The sequence below is a fragment of the Mandrillus leucophaeus genome, unplaced genomic scaffold, assembly GCF_000951045.1.
Source record: "Mandrillus leucophaeus isolate KB7577 unplaced genomic scaffold, Mleu.le_1.0 Scaffold234, whole genome shotgun sequence".
NCBI lineage: Eukaryota > Metazoa > Chordata > Mammalia > Primates > Cercopithecidae > Mandrillus > Mandrillus leucophaeus.
This window is the reverse complement of record NW_012102410.1, coordinates 1,462,597-1,481,335: the sequence shown is the minus strand read 5'-3', so window position 1 is coordinate 1,481,335 and position 18,739 is coordinate 1,462,597. Positions and strand designations below refer to the sequence as shown.

At 46.8% G+C, this 18,739-nt stretch overlaps 1 protein-coding gene across 3 annotated transcripts; it reads left to right on the top strand.

Annotated features, from left to right (window-relative positions):
* The first annotated feature begins 1,272 nt into the window (after positions 1 to 1,272).
* ZNF557 (zinc finger protein 557) lies at positions 1,273 to 16,547 on the top strand. 3 transcript variants are annotated; one of them, XM_011982046.1, is made up of 9 exons: positions 1,273 to 1,606; positions 2,275 to 2,279; positions 2,699 to 2,785; positions 7,356 to 7,466; positions 8,005 to 8,093; positions 8,710 to 8,836; positions 13,605 to 13,700; positions 14,532 to 14,614; positions 15,447 to 16,547. In XM_011982046.1, the coding sequence occupies exons 4-9, from the start codon at positions 7,436 to 7,438 to the stop codon at positions 16,227 to 16,229; spliced, it is 1,209 nt and encodes a 402-aa protein (XP_011837436.1). In that variant the 5' UTR covers positions 1,273 to 1,606; positions 2,275 to 2,279; positions 2,699 to 2,785; positions 7,356 to 7,435; the 3' UTR covers positions 16,230 to 16,547. The 3 variants fall into 3 exon arrangements, with proteins under 3 accessions (XP_011837436.1, XP_011837437.1, XP_011837438.1); XM_011982047.1 differs by having other exon boundaries at positions 1,517 to 1,594; XM_011982048.1 differs by having other exon boundaries at positions 1,534 to 1,606; positions 8,026 to 8,093.
* The last annotated feature ends 2,192 nt before the right edge of the window (positions 16,548 to 18,739 follow it).

Genomic DNA, 18,739 nt, shown 5'->3' with positions numbered 1-18,739 from the left:
CATATTTGTAAGTTAGGTATTTATACTGCTTTTTCATTTATCAGCTTTAGACTATATTGAATTACTTTCTTCTCTGAAACAATTAGCACATAACTCTTACTTACTGTAAAACTAATTTTCCTCACCAAACATAATCATTTAAGGAATCTGGATAAATCAAAATTCAATGTTTATCATTTTATGACATCAATATTTACCATTTGTAGCATCTAAACCTTAGCCAGAGATGTAACAAGTAGTATGTTAATTTTTTTTCATTTTTTCTTTTGATTTCTTAAATTTTAAAATTTCCTTTTTTATTTCTTCGTATGAATCCAACACCTATTTTCTCCACCACAAATGTAATTCTCTTTTCAATAGATCCAGATGTGCACGAGACAATTCATCAGCTTTGGCTTTTACTTGGAGACATCCCTCCCTAGCTCTCCCTCCCCTCGTCGCTCTCTGGATGGGAGAAAGATGCATACGTGATCCCATTTTTGAAAGAAATTAGGAAGCTCAAAATCACAAAAAAGGCTGAGTGTGGTGTGGCTCACACCTGTAATCTCAGCACTTTGGGAGGCCGAGGTGCGAGAGAATGACATGAGGCCATGAGTTCTACACCATTCTGGGCAATACAGACCTCCTCTCTACAAAAAAATACAAAATAGCCAGGCTTGGTGGTGTGGGAGGCCCAGGCGGAAGGATGGCTTGAGCTCAGGAGGTCGAGGCTGTAGTGAGCGACGATTGCACCACTGCACTCCAGTCTGGGCCAGAGTGAGACCCTGTCTCAAAACAAACGACGCACACAAGCCCTAAATGTGTGGCTATATCATTTTAACAGGCAGTGAATGTGGAGAAAGGACTGAAGAAAACTTTAGAGTTCATTTTGCATCCTGCTACCTGAACAGTTTTAAAATCCACAAAAAGCCCTGCACCCAAAAACTGACCTCTCCAAAGTCTTGCCCTCTCAGCCTCTTAGCTCAACCCCATTCCATGCCCCATCACTACCTTACCTGGTCCACATGCTCTCGCACCAAACCTGGTACTAACCCGCAAGACCCGCCCATCAAACTTAATGCCCGCCCACAACCCCGCCCCCTAACAGTCTCTGGACTGTTAGCCCCGCCCGGATGCCTGGTACCGCCCCAGCCCCGCCCCAGAGTTGGTTCCCGCCCCCGGAACTAGTCCACGCCCACACTCAGCCCCGCCTCCAAGCCTGGTACCGCGCGCGGCCCCGCTCAGGAGCTAGTTCCGCCCCCAACCCTACGACAGACCCGCGCCAGGACAACCCTACGACAGACCCGCGCCAGGACAACCCTGCCTCCGCGGCTATCACTGGTCAGGGCCCAAGCTTGTTCTGTTAATAACTAAGCAAACTGGAACACCTCGGCCCGAGATTTGGGTGCGCGGCCGCTACTCCCGCCCGCTCGCTGCACATGCAGCCTGAACCCGGGGCCCCCGGACACGCCACATTTTAGGTTGGGACCAGCTGGAGCCGGAAGGGGAGGTGCAGCGCCGCTAGCCGGAGACCGGAAGCGGAATTGCAGGTGTGTATTGTGAGAAGAGCAGCGTTTGCAGCGACTGGGAGAGAGTCTTTCGGTCGCCGCGAGAGGTGCTGGGTTCGGTGAGTCCGAGTCCAGAGAGGGGTCCCAGCCGCGGGCCCTGCGTCCCTCCCGGGAGCCGGGTTTCCGCCCCTGAGGCCTCGGGCTGTACCCTCAGTTCAGCCCGAAGCTGCTATTTCCTCCAGTGTCTGGGCCCGGAGCCCGTGTCGCCCTCACACGGGGCGATTATGCGTCCCAGGGGATTTTTGGCTATAGTTGGAGACGGTTTTGAATGTCACAAAATGGAAGGTAGGAGGGACTGTGCTACTACTGTAATCTAGAGGGTGGAGACCAGGGATTCTAGCAGCTCAGCATCCTGCAGCGCATAAAGCAGCCGCCGCCAGCAAAGTCTCATCCAGCCCCATATGTCAGTAGTGCCCAGGCTGGGAAACCCTGATGGAGGGCATTAAAATCTCTGCAGTCCTAAATGCACTGTATAAATTATTTAGAATTCAGCTGAGTCACTTATAAGACCTAAAGTTACGAATTAGAGCATCTGGAGTCACCATAAAATCCCCAGGCAAATGAGTTAAGCAAGTCAAATGCAAACAGCTTTAAGCCCCTTGTCCCATTTTAGGGAGCAAATGGCCGGATAGGATCTGGGGAATTCAGGCACAGCCAGTAGCCTGGGTTCTTATTATTATTTAAATCTTTTTTTTCTTTCTTTCTTTCTTTTTTTTTTTTTTTTGAGACGGAGTCTTGCTCTGTCGCCCAGGCTGGAGTGCGGTGGTGCGATCTCGGCTCACTGCAAGCTCCGCCCCCCGGGTTCATGCCATTCTCCTGCCTCAGCCTGCCGGGTAGCGGGGACTACAGGCGCCCGCCACCACGCCCGGCTAATTTTTTTGTATTTTTAGTAGAGACGAGATTTCACTGTGTTAGCCAGGATGATCTCGATCTCCTGACCTTGTGATCCACATGCCTCGGCCTCCCAAAGTGCTGGGATTACAGGCGTGAGCCACCGTGCCCGGCCTCAATCAGTGTTTTTAAGTGAATGGGGTGGTCTTTCTGTGCAACAACTGTGTTACTCTCAATAAATACATTTTATTATGCATACATATTACTCCCTACAAAAGGCCTCGTAAGCCATTTTTGTGCCCTTTTTCTTTTCGGACAAGAAAAGTATCATTCTAGCTCAGATTTGTGTTGAAACCAGCCTCAGGGTTCACCTATCCTCACTGATCCGTGGATTTCTGTATGATCAGGTGAGTAGCGTGTAGAACTTGTAAGCTGCAATACTCTACTGTGTAGAAATACTGCGAATGGATTTTTCCTGTGCTCAGGTTGTAAACACAAGGAATTACTAAGAGTGAGGGTATCTTTTTTTTTTTTCTTTTTTTTTTTTTGAGACAGACTCACTCTGTTGCCCAGGCTGGAGTGCAGTGGTACGATTTCAGCTCATTGCAACATCTGCCTCCCAGGTTCAAGTGATTCTCCTGCCTCAGCCTCCCAAGTAGCTGGAATTACAAGGGTGCACCACCACGCCCTGCTATTTTTTGTGTTTTTAGTACAGGCAGGGTGTTGCCATGTTGGCCAGGCTGGTCTTGAACCCCTGACCTCAGGTGATCCGCCCAACTCGGCCTCCCAAAGTGCTGGGATTACAGGCGTGAGCCACGAGTGAGGGTACTTTAAAAATTGTTTGACGGCTTCTATTCAAGAGAAAGATACTAAGGGGTGTGTGACAGTGTGTGTGTAAATAAGTCAGTAAATACAGCTATATGCAAATCAGTACACAAAATAAACACGTAAACACTATTTTTAAATTTTTTTTCAACCTTCCAAGATATCTCAATTTTTCTTTTATTTTTTTCTTTTCCTAACTGGCCTGCCAGCCTGTAGACTTGTGCTGTATAATAAGGTAGCTGCTAAGCCGGGTGCGGTGGTGCACCCTTGTAATTCCTTGTAATTATGTAATCCCAGCACTTTGGGAGGCTGAGGCGGGCGGATCACCTGAGGTCGGAAGTTCGAGACCAGCCCCACTAACATCGTGAAACCCTGTCTCTACTAAAAATACAAAATTAGCTGTGCATGGTGGCCAGCACCTGTAGTCCCAGCTACACGGGAGGCTGAGGCAGGAAAATTGCTTGAACCTGGGAGGCGGAGGTTGCAGTGAGCCGAGATTGCGCCACTGCACTCCAGCCTGGGCGACACAGCGAGACTCTTTCTCAAAAATAAATAAATAAATAAATAAGGTAGCTGTTAGTCCATGTGGTTGTTTAAATTTAAATTTAGACCAATTATGATTCAATAAAATTGGCCAGGTGCTGTAGCTGACACCTGTAATCCTAGCACTTTGGGAGGCCAAGGCAGGTGGATCACGAGGTCAGGAGATTGAGGTCATCCTGGCTAACACGGTGAAACCCCGTTTCTACTAAAAATACAAAAAATTAGCCGGGCGTGGTGGTGGACGCCTGTAGTCCCAGCCCAGCTACTCGGGAGGCTAAGGCAGGAGAATGGCGTGAAGTCGGGAGGCGGAGCTTGCAGTGAGCCGAGATTGCGCCACTGCACTCCAGCCTGGGCCACAGAGCGAGATTCCGTCTCAAAAAAAAAAAAAAAAAAGATTCAATAAAATTTTAAATTCAGGTTCTCAGTCGCACTAACCACATTTCAAGTGCTTGACAGCGACATGTGGCTAATGCCTCTATTGAAAAGCGAAGATTAAGATCATTTCCATCATCCCAGAAAGCCCTGCTGGGTGGCATTGTCCTAGTCTCTTCCATTTGTCCATTGCAATGAAGCCAGAACGGCTGTTGTAAAAGATAATTTGTGGCCGGGAGTGGTGGCTCAAGCCTGTCTGTAATCCCAGAACTTTGGGAGGCTGAGGTGGGTGGATCATCTGAGGTCAGGCGTTCAAGACCAGCCTGGCCAACATGGTGAAACCCTGTCTGTACTAAAAATACAGAAATTAGGTGGGTGTGGTGACTCTTGAGCCCGGGTGGTGGAGGTTGCAGTGAGCCAAGATGGCACTACTGCACTCCAGCCTGGGCAACAGAGGGAGACTGCATCTCAAAAAAAATAAATAAATAAAAGTAAAAATACAGCCGGGTGCAGTGGCTCATACCTGTAATTCCAGTACTTTGGGAGACTGAGGCGGGCAGATCACCTTAGGTCAGGAGTTTGAGAGCAGCCTGGCCAACATGGCAAAACCCTGTCTCTACTAAAAATACAAAAAGTAGCCGGGCGTGGTGGTGGGCGCCTGTAATCCCAGCTACTTGGGAGGCTGAGGCAGGAGAATCGCTTGAACCCGGGAAGCAGAGGTTGCAGTGAGCCGAGATCTTACCATTGTAGTTCAGCCTGGGTGACAGAGCGAGACTGTCTCAAAATAAATAAAAATAAATTTGCTTCAGTCAGTCCCCTGCCTGAAAAGCCTTTGCTGGCTCTCCACTGCCTCTCACCTTCAAACTCCTCACCACTCTATAATACCTTTTGAAATACAACCTTTCCCCTGTACTCTGGCCCCTTATTTGTCCACATGCTCCAAACTGCGAACTTGGCTGCCTCAGCAGCTTGCTTTCCTGCCTCTGCACGTGCACTTCCCACTGAGCAAGACCCTACCTCGACTCTCAAGACTCAATTCAAATGTTTTTAGTGTTTTTCCTTCCCAGGCTTCCCAGTCCCCTTCCTCCCAGATCCTGGGTTGGATGCCACGCGCCCCTCTGCCATAGCACATATCACTCTGACATGCAGCCGTAGGTCTGTGTGTGTCCCACTCCCGGAAAGCCAGTTCTTAGATGACAGGGATCTTGTCCCCTCCATCTGCAGCACGCGGCGTGGGGCAGGCATCAATAAAACATGAATGAAGGGTCAGCGTCGGGACCCGAGGGCTGGAGAAGGGATTTGAGAGGAATAACTGGTGAGGAAATGCTACGCCTCGTTTGGACTTAGGAGGGAAAAGGGGGCGGACCCACCAGGGGCTCACCTATGCAAAATTCTCTTTTCTACCGTTTGTGCAACACAGCTGCTGGAAGACCCCACTTATAAACAACTAGAAATATGTGGAACTGCAGAGAAATAATACTTTTTTTTTTTTTTTTTTTTTTTGAGATGGAGTCTCACTCTGTCGCCCAGGCTGGAGTGCAGTGGCACAATCTGGGCTCACTGCAACCTCTGCCTCCTGAGTTCAAGCGATTCTCCTGCCTCAGCCTCCCAGGTAGCTGGGATTACAGGCGCCCACCACCATGCCCAGCTAATTTTTTAAATATATTTTTAGTACAGACAAGGTTTCATCAACTTGGCCAGGCTGTTCTCGAATTGCTGACCTCAGGTGATCTGCCCGCCTCAGCCTCCCAAAGCGCTGGGATTAGAGGCGTGAGCCAGCGCGCCCGGCCATAATACAGATTTTCTTGCATGTCATAATACTAAAACTCAGGCTTTTACATGTAAGTACAAATATATAAACTTTTCACATGTATATGTGAATTTTGGGGGTGTTGTTATTCTGCCAACCACAGAGACACTTGGCAGCTGTATTGGGGGGTGGGGGCTGTGAGGCTGCAGGCAGGAATGGGAAAGAGCCGCCCATCTCTGCTTGGCTCCAAGTACCAGCGAACAACTGGCCTGTGGGGAATGGCTCTCCATTCACTCCTCTCCCAATCCTTCCCTCCCCGGACACTGGGGGTATGGGGGTCACCCAGGATAAATTCCCTGGGCAAGAGATCTAGGACGCCAGGGCCTGAATGCTGCATCTCAATACAAATTCCTAGAGAGACTGAGTGGCCCTGCCTTCCATGAATAGCGAGCACCATCCACCCTCTACAGTTCTGTTTTGTCTACCTGGCCCAAACTCACTCTTACAGGTCTCTAACTCCAGACTGTGCCCCCTCGCCAACCCCTCCCACACGCACACCCTTGGCCGCTTTCTTTTTTTGTTTGTTGTTTTTTTAGACGGAGTATCGCTCTGCTTCCCAGGCTGGAGTGCAAATGGCATGATCCTGGCTCACTACAAGCTCCACCTCCCAGGTTCATGCCATTCTCCCGCCTCAGCCTCCTGAGCAGCTGGGATTACAGGTGTGTGCCACCACGCCCGGCTAATTTTTAATATATTTTTTAGTAGAGATGGGGTTTCACCACATTAGCCAGAATGGTCTCGATCTCCTGATCTCACGATCCGCCCACCTTGGCCTCCCAAAGTGCTGGGATTACAGGCGGGAGCCACCACGCCTCACCGGCCACTTTCATCTTTGTGTGTATACACACACACACGCACACACACACAGCCCTTCTTTTCTCGTATAAAAGGAAACATTCCATATATACTATTTGGTACTTTTTTCCCCCTTAAATTTACTGAGGATAATAATCTATTGATATCTAGAGATCTCTCTTTTTTTTAACGGGTGCACTATAATGCCACAGTGAATAATCTTACACGACTTTTATATTTGTGTATCTTACAGATCGATTCTTAGAAGTTGTAGGAATCTAGGGTCTCTGATAGAAAATGGCTGGAGCTCTGCTGGGCTGGCATGAGAATAGGGGATGGGGAGGAGGAAATCAACTGAAATGAGGGGCAGTGACATCCGCGCTGGGTAAGGTGGAAACCAGGAGGGAGGGTGGCCAAGGCAGAGCACAGGCTGGAGAGGGGGTGACCGATTCAGGGCACAGGCGAGAGAGGGGGTGACCGAGGCAGGGCACAGGCTAGAGAGGGGGTGACTGAGGCAGGGCACGGGCTGGAGAAGGGGTGACTGAGGCAGGGCACGGGCTGACGGGGGTGACTGAGGCAAAGCACGGGCTGGAGAGGGGGTGGCCCAGGCAGAGTGTTCCCATTTCTTCCAGAGTGCTTTCCTGAGAGCGATGCAGGAATAAGGGAGGAGCGTCCTGCTTCCCGGTTGCCCTGTTACTGTCGGAGTCACAGGATGGCTGCCATCATCCTGCCCCTGACTGCTGGTGAGTTGTGGGGTCTCAGAGACCAGGCTTGAAAGGCTCTGACCCACAGCATGGGATGGGAGCGAGTTGGGCAGAGCAGGTGAGGCAGGAGTGGAGCCCCAGGGCCCAGAGGTCCTCGGTGTCTGATCGGGCGGCTCTCGGGATTTGGGACTTAGGCGTTTGGGTGTCTGTGGATGTCGCCTCTGTGGTGAATGTGCTGGAACTTTTGAATTCTCCCTTTAGTTCTTTCTGTGAACCTTATAAAAACACAGTGACACCCTTGGAACTTCAGTTTCCTCATCTGTGAAGTGGGAATAATCCCTTCCCCAAGTGCAGTCAGACCTTGAGCCCTGTTACCTGGCGTGGATGCAGCAGGGCCATGCTCTGGTTTCCTTGGATTGCTGTTGCTGGGGGTTTGCGTGCAGTAGAGGTGGCTGCTTTGTGGGTGACTGTGTATGCATGGGGACACGGTCAATTGCAGGCAGGTGGGGGAGCTTCCAGGTGTGGGAGTGGACACAGGGCCGGGCTGGATTCCTGGGACTCATTTTTCCTCCTCCAGCTCTGCCTTCCCCGTTCCCAGCCTCTCAGCGAGAAGGACACACAGAGGGCGGAGGGCTGGTTAATGAGCTCCTGACAAGCTGGCTAAAGGTAAGTTAGATGTTCTTTTCTCCAAATCATTATTCCTTCAGCCAGAAGGTTGGACTCAATGCCTTTCAGTGGCCTGGACCTTCACGGCCAAACTCGCTCCTCAGGCATCCCAGGATCTTTGAGCAAGGGCTGCCCGGAAAATACCAGTGTGTGTCAACGTTTACTGCAGGTTCAGAGCCCCTTCCAGGGTCCCTAAGTATATTACATGCTCCTGCGAGTTTTAAGGGAAAGCCAGGTAAAGACATGACAATGTTCTAAGCCCAAGCGATGAATGAAGGCCTTATGGAAATCATTCATTCACTTACCAAGTATTTCTCCGATTTCTGCCGTGTCACGGGCCCGTGCTCCCCTGGAGACTGAGGGAAACGAGGTCACAGGAGCGCCCAGCCTGAGAGAAAAGACGGCTGCTCTGTGGTACTGGGCACTGGGCCTGGGAGTGGCCTAAGGAGACAAGCATTGAGGGCTGAGCTCAGAAGCCAGGGAGGGGAGCTCGGAACCCCACCCCACATCTCGTGCTCAGGTTTCCCTAGCCGTGGCTCTGTTCTTCTGGGCCCTCTTCCTGTGCATGTTGGTGGGGGTGGTCCTTGGCTAAGCTGTGATGTTTGCAATGCTTTAGGGCTTGGTGACCTTCGAGGATGTGGCCGTGGAGTTCACCCAGGAGGAGTGGGCATTGCTGGACCCTGCCCAAAGGACACTGTACAGGGACGTGATGCTGGAGAACTGCAGGAACCTGGCCTCGCTGGGTAAGCCTGACATCATTCCTGCATTTATTTAATGACTCAGGAAGTAAGTCTTTTCTTTTTTTTTAAATTGAGGTAACACAGGACACAAAAGTCACCATTTAAACTATTTTAAAGTGTCCAATTCGGTGGTTTTTTGTAGGTTCACCGTGTAGTACGACCATCACCACTAATTCCAGAGCGTAGCTGTCATGCTGGAAATAAGCTCCGTAGTCATGAAGTGTTCTCTCCCCATTTCTCCCTCCCGAACACCTTGGCAGCCACTGACCTTTCTGTCGCTATAGATGTGTCTCTTCTTTTTGGCGAGGTTGTTTTCAGACAGTGTCTCCCTCCGTCGCCCAGGCTATAGCGCAGTGGCACAATCCTGAGTAGCTGGGACCACAGGTGCGCACCACCACGCCCAGCTAATTTGCTTATTTTTTGTAGAGATAGGGTCTTGCTCTGTTGCCCAGGCTGGTCTCAAACTCCTGGGCTCAGGTGATCCTCCTGCCTTAGCTTCCCAGGGTGTTGGGATTACAGATGTGAGCTACCATTCCTGGCCCTATTCATGCCATTTTATATAAATGGAATCATATAAAATGTGGTCTTTTGTGTCTCACTTTTTGCTTAGCATAATGTTTTCTGGTTTTTGTTTTTTTTTTTTTTTTTGACATGGAGTTTTGCTCTGTTGCCCAGGCTGGAGTGCAGTGGTGTGATCTCAGCTCACTGCAACCTCCACCTTCCAGGTTCAATCTGTTCTCCTGCCTCAGCTTCCCGAATAGCTCAGACTAAAGGCATGCGCCACCACGCCCGGCAAATTTTTGTATTTTTAATAGAGATGGAGTTTCACCATGTTGGCCAGGCTGGGACTCCTGGCCTCAAGTGATCCACCCACCTCGGCCTCCCAAAGTGCTGGGATTACAGGCATGAGCCACCACGCCTGGCTGTTTTCAAAGTATAGCCGTGTTGTAGCACATATCAGAACTTCATTCTTTTTATGGTTAAATATTGTTCCATTATGTGTATATACCACTTTTTATAAATCAGTTCATCAGCTGATGGAAATTTAGCCTGTTCTCATGTTTTGGCTAATGTGGGTAGTGTTGCTATAAACATTCATGTACAAGATTTTGCTTGAGCACCTGTTTTCTCTTGGGTATTTACCTAGGAGTGGAACTGCTGGGTCCTGTGTTAATTCTATGTTTAATGTGTTGAGGAACCTCCAAACTTTTACATTCCTACCAGCAATGCATGAGACCAGCAATGTATTACAATTTCTCTGCATCCTTACCGACATCCGCCTCTTTTCCTTTTTTAAAAAAAATTATGATAGCCATTCTTGTGGGTGTCTGTCTCATTGTGGTTTTTATTTCTATTCCCTAAAAAAAATGATGAGATTGGCCATCTTTTCTTGTGCTTGTTGGCCATTTATACATCTTTTTTGAAGAAATGTTCGTTCAAGTGCTTTTTCCATTTGCGGGGCATTGTTTGCCTTTTTGTTACTGAGTTGTAGAAGTTCTTTATATGTTCTGGATCCTCGACCCTTATGAGATACATCATTTTCAGATATTTCCTCCCATTCAGTGGATTGCCTTTTCACTATCTTGAATGACAGTTTTGTGGGAGATAGAACTCTTGGTTGATATTTTTCTTTCAGTACTTGGCGTATGTCATCATCCCACTGGCTTGTGGCCTCCATGCTTTTTGATGAGAAGTCAGCTGTTAATCTTGTACATGATGACTTATTTCTGCCTTGCTATTTTTCAGGATATTCTCTGTCTTTGGCTTTTGACCATTTAATTATAAGGTATCTCAGTGTGAGTTTTTTTGAGTGTATCCTATTTGGAGATCCTTAAGCTGCTTTGATGTATAGACTTGTAATTTCCATCAAATTTGGGAATGTTTGGCCATTATTTTTCCATATATTCCTTTTTTATTATTATTATTTAGAGTCTCACTCTGTCACCCAGGCTGGAGTACACTGGCACGATCTCAGCTCACTGCAACCTCCGCCTCCTGGGTTCAAGCAGTTCTCCCTGCCTCAGCCTCCTGAGTAGCTGGGATGACAAACGCACACCACCACACCTGGCTAATTTTTGTATTTTTAGTAGAGACAAGGTTTCACCATGTTGGCCAGGCTGGTCTCGAACTCCTGACCTCAGGTGATCCTTCCACCTCGGCCTCCCAAAGTCTTGTAATTAGAGCGTGACCCACCACACCTTGCCAATTTTTCCATATATTCCTTCTGCTCCTTTCTCTGTCTCCTCTCCAGTAGCAACTCCCATTATGTGTATTCTGATGTTTGATGGTGTCTTCTGGGTCTCTTAGGCTCTGCTCATTTTTTTCCCTTTATTTTTAATTTCTGCTCTACAGATCAGGCAATCTTAATTGACCTGGCATCAAGTTCACTGATTGCGTCTTCTGCCTGATCAAGTCTTCTGAGGAGCCCCTCTAGTAAATTTTTCATTTCAGATAATATATATTTTTCAATTTAAAAATTCCTATTTGGCTCCTTTTTATAATTTCCATCTCTTTATGCTTTTCTCTATTTGGTGAGAATTCATTCTGATGGTTTTCATTAGTTCTTTGTACACAGTTTCCATTAACTCCTTGAGCATATTTGAAATAGTTGACTTGAAGTCGTTGCCTAATAAATCCAATGACTGGGTTTCCTTACGGATCATTTCTGTTCATTTCTTTTTTCCTATAATGCAGTTTCATTTCTTTGTTTCTTTTTTTTTTTTTTTGGAGACAGAGTCTCACTCTGATGCCCAGGCTGGAGTGCAGTGACACAATCTCGGCTCACTGCAAGCTTTGCCTCCCGGGTTCATGCCATTCTTCTGCCTCAGCCTCCCGAGTAGCTGGGACTACAGGCGCCCGCCACCACGCCTGGCTAATTTTTGTATATTTAGTAGAGACGGGATTTCACCATGTTACCCAGGATGGTCTCGATCTCCTGAAATCGTGATCTGCCCACCTCAGCCTCCCAAAGTGTTGGGATTACAGGCATGAGCCACCACGCCCAGCCCATTTTTTTGTTTCTTTACATGCCTCATAATTTATTTGCTGAAAACTACTTTCAGAATATTACAATATGGCAGTTCTTTAAATCTGATTTCAAGGTTTGTTGTAGTTGGTATTATTTCTTTGTTTAGTGACATTTCTGAACTAATTTTGTAATGTCTGTATTTGTCACATGTGGCCACTGAAGTCTCTGTTCTATTAGCTTAATGTTCAGCTTGGGATTCATTTGTCAGAGATTTTCTTAAATACCCGGAACCCAAAAGATGACCAGGCTTTACCAATGGATCTGAATTACATGTTGGAGCATGCCTTCAAAACTCAGCTAAAGCACTTTACAACTCTGACTTAGCCTTCACTTCCTTCTTATGCAGAACCTGAAGGTCAGTCAAAGGTAAGGGCTTGGTGCCTTCTCAGATCTTCTCTGAGCATGTGTTCATCCCTGGGTACGAACATGGCCTTCTAGAAATGTGTGGAGGGCTGGGCACAGTGGCTCACACCTGTAATGCCAGAACTTTGGGAGGCCGAGGTGGGCGGATCACCTGAGGTCAGGAGTTCGAGACCAGCCTGGTCAAGATGGTGAAACCATATCTTTACTAAAAATACAAAAGAATCAGCCAGGCGTGGTGGCACATGCCTGTAATCCCAGCTACTTGGGAGGCTGAGGCAGGAGAATTGCTTGAACCCAGGAGGCGGAGGTTGCAGTGAGCCGAGATCACGCCACTGTACTCCAGCCTGGGCAACAGAGTAAGACTCCATCTTGTGAGGGTGATAAAAAAGGTGTGGAAAGATGCTCTACTCCCCCGAGCATCTTGTTCCCCACTTCTCCTCCCAGGTTTTTTGGTTAGTCTTGTTTGCTTCACAGTTTTCCCTAACCCCACTCAGCAGTGGCTGATTTGCCTTTAGATGTGTTGGGACACACTTCCCTCTCCACCCTCCACCCTCCATAGGTGTAGTCTCTTCAGACCTGGGAGAGTTTGGAGTTACACAAATAAAGGGAAGCCCTTTGATCCAGCCCATCAGGGAGCCAGCAGACAGGTCAGAACAAACAACCACAGGTTTTTGAGAATAAGGTGCATTCTGTTCCCTTCAGTACTAGAAACACAGGTTGTCGTCTTCAAGGCAAAATGGGGACTAGAGTGTGCAGCTAGAGTCAGTTAAAATGTCACAAATCTCTCTTACCCTGATTCGGCTGTTTGTCTCGATTAGGCATTCTCCTGTGGCTGTAAACTTTTGATCACATTCAAGAGCTCCAATGAAGCTGATTCTGTTTTTGCCCATTTACTTACTGTTTCTATGAAGGGATGAAGTTGGGGAGTTCCCTACTCCACTACTTTCACCGACATCACTTCTTTTAAGTCCTTCGTAAGCACCTCTGTTCCTAGGTCTGTGCTGGGATGTGGGTGTACAGTGAAGAATGCAACATGGTCCCCACCCTCATAGAGCTGTCTAATGCTGTCCACTATGAAATGAAGATCTCCTTCTTTCCCTGACTGTATATTCTCTGTAGTTAAATCTTCTGGGCTTTCAGATTCTGTGTTTAAACCTGGACAGGGGCTCCTGGGACCAGTTATCCTGCAACCACCCTACATATTGCTTGTGATTTTGTGTATGTGTGTGAAAGACAGTTGCTATATTTCTTTAATTTCGGCATAATTATTCCTCTGTTCCTGAAGTCACACCTCTTCCCCTTCAGAACTGATTTCAGTTTCATGGGGAGCTTGTCTGCTGCACAGTCCTCCTACATCATGTGTCTTTTCTCCATGTACAGGGGACCAAGTTGATAAACCTGGTCTGATCGCCCAGTTGGAGCAAGAAGATAAAGTGATGACAGAAGAGAGAGGAATTCTCCCAGGTACGTGTCCAGGTGAGCACCAGGTGGATATAAGTCCTTGTGAGGAACAGCTCTGGCCAGGGACTGAGGCGTTGAGAGTATTATAATACATTAGGAAATACCAGTCAGAGAACTGCGTAAATGTCCCTTTTCCCAAGAAGGCTGAGAACATTTGGTCTGAGCCCCCCCATGTACTTTCATGACTTTAACTTTCTGTCATCTCGTACTTTACTTGGGCCTCAGGGGAGGAAAAAAAGACATGTCTCTTTTTCTGACATTTAAGTCTCCTGTGAACTCTTTGATCAGTTTCAGTCCACCTTGCCCTCCTGACAATTCCTTCATTCTGTCCACATCAATCTCAATCTTCCTAGAGTCTTTCTTAAACATTGCCTAAAATTGTCACAGCCATATCTTTCATAGAATCCCTTCTCAAGGCCGGGCGCGGTGGCTCAAGCCTGTAATCCCAGCACTTTGGGAGGCCGAGACGGGCGGATCACGAGGTCAGGAGATCGAGACTAGCCTGGCTAACACGGTGAAACCCCGTCTCTACTAAAAAAATACAAAAAACTAGCCAGGCGAGGTGGCGGGCGCCTGTAGTCCCAGCTACTGGGGAGGCTGAGGCAGGAGAATGGCGTAGACCTGGGAGGCGGAGCTTGCAGTGAGCTGAGATCCGGCCACTGCACTCCAGCCTGGGCAACAGAGCGAGACTCCGTCTCAAAAAAAAAAAAAAAAAAAAAGAATCCCTTCTCAAAAACCCTCACCTCTCAGATTCTGCCTTCACCCATGTATGCATTTTACCATTTCACCATCAACTTAAATTTGCCTCTTTTCTATCAACTTAAATTTCTTTTTCACTTGTTTCAGATGTGGAGAATCCACTTAAAGCCAAAGGGTTAACTCCTAAGCTGCATGTTTTTCGAAAAGAACAATCTACAAATATGAAAATGGTAAGACTAACATGGGTGATTTCTGTTTTTTTCATGGTAGGAGAATGCCCTACGTGAGAAAAGCCACAAAGACTGGCTTTGTTGGCCAGGCGCAGTGGCTCACACCTGTAATCCCAATACTTTGGAAAGCTGAGGCGGGTGGATCACAAGGTCAGGTGTTGGAAACCAGCCTGGCCAATATGGTGAAACCCCATCTCTACTAAAAATACAAAAAAAAAAAAAAAAAAAAAATTAGCTGGGTGTGGTGGTGCATGCCTGTAATCCCAAATACCTGGGAGGCTGAAGCAGAAGAATCACTTGAACCCTGGAGGCGGAGCTTGCAGTGAGCCAAGATCACGCCACTGCACTCCAGCCTGGGCGACAGAGCGAGACTCTGTCTCAGAAAAAAAGAAAGAGTGGCTTTATTGAATAGTTATTAAAGGAAAGTGTCATTTCTCCAAGAGAAAGTAGTGTCTCCGAAGAGATACTGTGAAATTATTTTGAATTTGGAAAAAAGCATTAGTTAGCCCCAAACGTGTTTTTCCTGAGAATTCCCACAAGTAAGTATTTCCAGTAGTCTGAGTCAGATATTGGGTATTTGAAAAAGAAATTAGCCTTAAATTTATCAGAAAATACTCTGTGAATATGATAAAGACTTGCGGAAAGAATCCATCTTTTTTAAATGCTAAGAATTCAAACTGACAGAAGCAATGTACCAGCACTCATAGTGGCAAAAACATTAATTCCAATACTATGATACACAACAGAATTCCTGGGAGAGGAAATTCCTCTGACAGCATTCAATGTTAAAAATATTATAAATGGTACTTATTAGTCATCTCTTAATCAACAGGAGACGAATCATCTTGGAGCAGAATTCAACGAATGTAATCAGTGTTTTAAAGTCTTCAGCACAAAATCTTCCCTTATGCGGCACAAGAAGATTCACGCTGGAGAAAAACGCTACGACTGCAGTGAATGTGGGAAATCCTACAGCAGCAAATCTTACCTTACTGTTCATAAGAGAATCCACAATGGGGAGAAACCCTACAAATGCAGTGACTGTGGGAAAACCTTCAGCAATTCCTCATACCTCAGACCACACTTGAGAATTCACACCGGAGAAAAACCCTACAAATGTAACCAGTGTTGTCGTGAGTTCCGCACTCAGTCAATCTTCACAAGGCACAAGAGAGTTCATACAGGGGAGAGTCATTATGTATGTAATCAGTGTGGAAAGGCTTTCAGCACAGGGTCATCTCTTTCTTTGCACTATAGCATTCATACAGGGGAGAACCCTTACGAATGCCACAATTGTGGGAAAACCTTCAGGAGGAGCTCGAATCTGACACAGCACGTAAGAACTCACACTGGAGAAAAGCCCTACAAGTGTAATGAGTGTGGGATATCCTTCACCAGTAGCTTTTCTCGTACGGTTCACAGGAGAATACATAATAGAGAGAAATCCTATGAGTGCAGTGACTGTGGAAAAGCCTTTAATGTTCTCTCATCTGTTAAGAAACACAGGAGAACTCACACTGGAAAAAGACCCTATGAATGTAATTATTGTGGGAAATTCTTCACAAGTAACGGGTACCTTTCTGTGCATATGAGAACGCATATTAGGCAGATGTGAATTCAATAACTGTGCGAAAAGCATTCATTGATCTTTCATGCCTCAGATAACATGAAAGAACTCTTCACCAGATGTATGAATTAGCTGCTACTGTATAACGTGTAACAAATTACCCCACAAAATTATGTGGCTTCAAACAATAAACATTTATCTCACAGTTTTTGTAGGTCAGGAATTCAGAAACAGCGTAGCTCCATAGTTCAGGATCTCTCAAGAGGTTACAGTCCAGATGTCAGCAGAACCATAATCATCCAGAATTTGTACTGGTGAAGGGACCACTTCCAGGTGGCTCACTCACATGCCTGACAAGTGCATGCTAGCTGTTTCCAAGGGACCTGCACTTCCAAACCACGTAGGCCTCTCAACAGGGCTAAGTTTCTTTATGGAAGCGACTTCTCCCCAAAGCCAGTGATCTAAAGGAGCCAACACAGAAAGCATAATGTCTTTTATGACCTAGCTTCAGAGAGAGACGTTTTCATGTCCCTGTTACATTGGTCACACACACCAATCCTGATACAATGTGGAAGAACACCACACGAGGTATGAACAGTAGGCATTCAGAACCATCTGGAAAGCTTGCCATGAAATCAGTGGAGATAATTTTTTATTTTATATATTATTTATTTTTTAATTTTTGTTTTGTTTTGTTTTGTTTTTTTGAGACAGGGTTTCATCTATGCCCAGGCTGTAGTGCAGTGGTGCAGTCTTGGCTTATTACAACCTCCGCCTCCTGGGCTCAAGGGATCCTCCCATCTCAGCCTCCCAAGTAGCTGGGACTGTAGGCATGCACCACCATGCCTGTCTAGTTTTTGTAAAGATGGGGATTCACCATGTTACCCAGGCTGCCCTCAAACTCCTGGGCTCAAGTGATCCACCTGCCTCAGCCTCCCGAAGTGCTTGGAATATAGGAACGAGCCACCACTCTCAGCCAGAACTTCTTAAGATAAAGGATGAGGGAATGTTTTCAGTGATACCTCTTACATTAGGAAAAATATGAAAATGTTCCTTGGATGCAGTACCCATGAGTGTATTAAAAATCCTTCAGTGATTCCTCCCTTTACACATGAGAGAACTCATAGAGGAAACCCTAGGAACGTAATTGATGTTAGGATGCCTCTCCTCTTATCTGAGTGGCCACATGATACCTTATACTGAGAACAAAAGGTATAAGTGCTGTGTATGTGGAATTACCTTCATCAGTGTCTCATTTGTAGGTTGGGCCACTAGCTCATTAATTTTCCATCTTTTAAGTATTTATGGCTATAGCTGTCCTGAAAATCTTATTACCTCATTTTATATACAGTACATTTATTATAATTCTAAAACATCAATACATCAAATATTCAGAAAGGTATTTCCAAACAGCTCCTGAGTGATATAGTTTGTTATAACAGAAATTAGAGGCCTGGCATGGTGGCTCACGCCTGTCATCCCAGCATTTTGGGAGGCTGAGGCAGGCGGATCACAAGGTCAGGAGATCAAGACCATCCTGGCTAACTCGGTGAAACCCCGTCTCTACTAAAAATACAAAAAATTAGCCAGGCATGGTGGTGGGCGCCTGTAGTCCCAGCTACTCAGGAGGCTGAGGCAGGTGAATGGCATGAACCTGGGAGGTGGAGGTTGCAGGGAGGTGGGGGTTGCAGTGAGCCGAGGTCGCGCTGCTGCACTCCAGCCTGAGCAACAGAGCAAGACTCTGTCTCAAAAAAAAAAAAAAGTATTTGCCAGGTGTCGTGGCTCACACCTATAAACCTAGCATTTTGGGAGGCTGACGCGGACAGATCACCAGAGGTCGAGAGTTCGAGACCAGCCTGGCCAACATGGCGAAACCCCGCTTCTACTAAAAAACTACAAAGTTTAGCCGGGTGTGGTGGCAGGCACCTATAATCCCAGCTACTCAGGAGGATGAGGCAGGAGAATCAATCGAACACAGGAAACGGAGATTGCAGTGAGCTGAGATTGTGCCACTTCACTCCAGCCTGGGCAAAAGAGCGCAACTCCGTCTCAAAAAAAAAAAAAGAAAAGAAATTAGACAATATTTGGTATATTTTTTCTAATCTAATAGCATTTTATCAGAGTACATGGACTTTTTGATTTTGATTGTTTTCTCTTTCTGTCCTAATATAGCAAATACTGTTTCTTTTTTTCTGGTTTTTTTTTGAGATGGAGTCTCGCTCTGTCACCCAGGCTGGGTTCTTGCCATTCTCCTGCCTCAGCCTCCCTAGTAGCTGGGACTACAGGTGCCCATCACCATGGCCAGCTAATTTTTCGTATTTTTAGTAGAGACGGGGTTTCACTGTGTTAGCCAGGATGGTCTCGATTTCCTGACCTCGTAATCCACCTACCTCAGCCTCCCAAAGTGCTGGGATTACAGGCATGAGCCACCATGCCTGGCGCAAATACTGTTTCTTAATGTTCATTCTCCCTACTTAAAAGAAAAAAACAAGTTGTCAATGAACAGTATTGAAAATGTACAGTGGGGCCAGGCGCCATGGCTCATGCCTATAATCCCA

Coding starts and splice junctions, on each gene's coding strand:
- ZNF557 (XM_011982046.1), top strand. CDS start 7,436: ATGGCTGCCATCATCCTGCCCCTGACTGCTG. Junction 7,467..8,004: donor CATCCTGCCCCTGACTGCTG/GTGAGTTGTGGG, acceptor TTCCTCCTCCAG/CTCTGCCTTCCCCGTTCCCA. Junction 13,701..14,531: donor TCTCCCAGGTACGTGTCCAG/GTGAGCACCAGG, acceptor CACTTGTTTCAG/ATGTGGAGAATCCACTTAAA.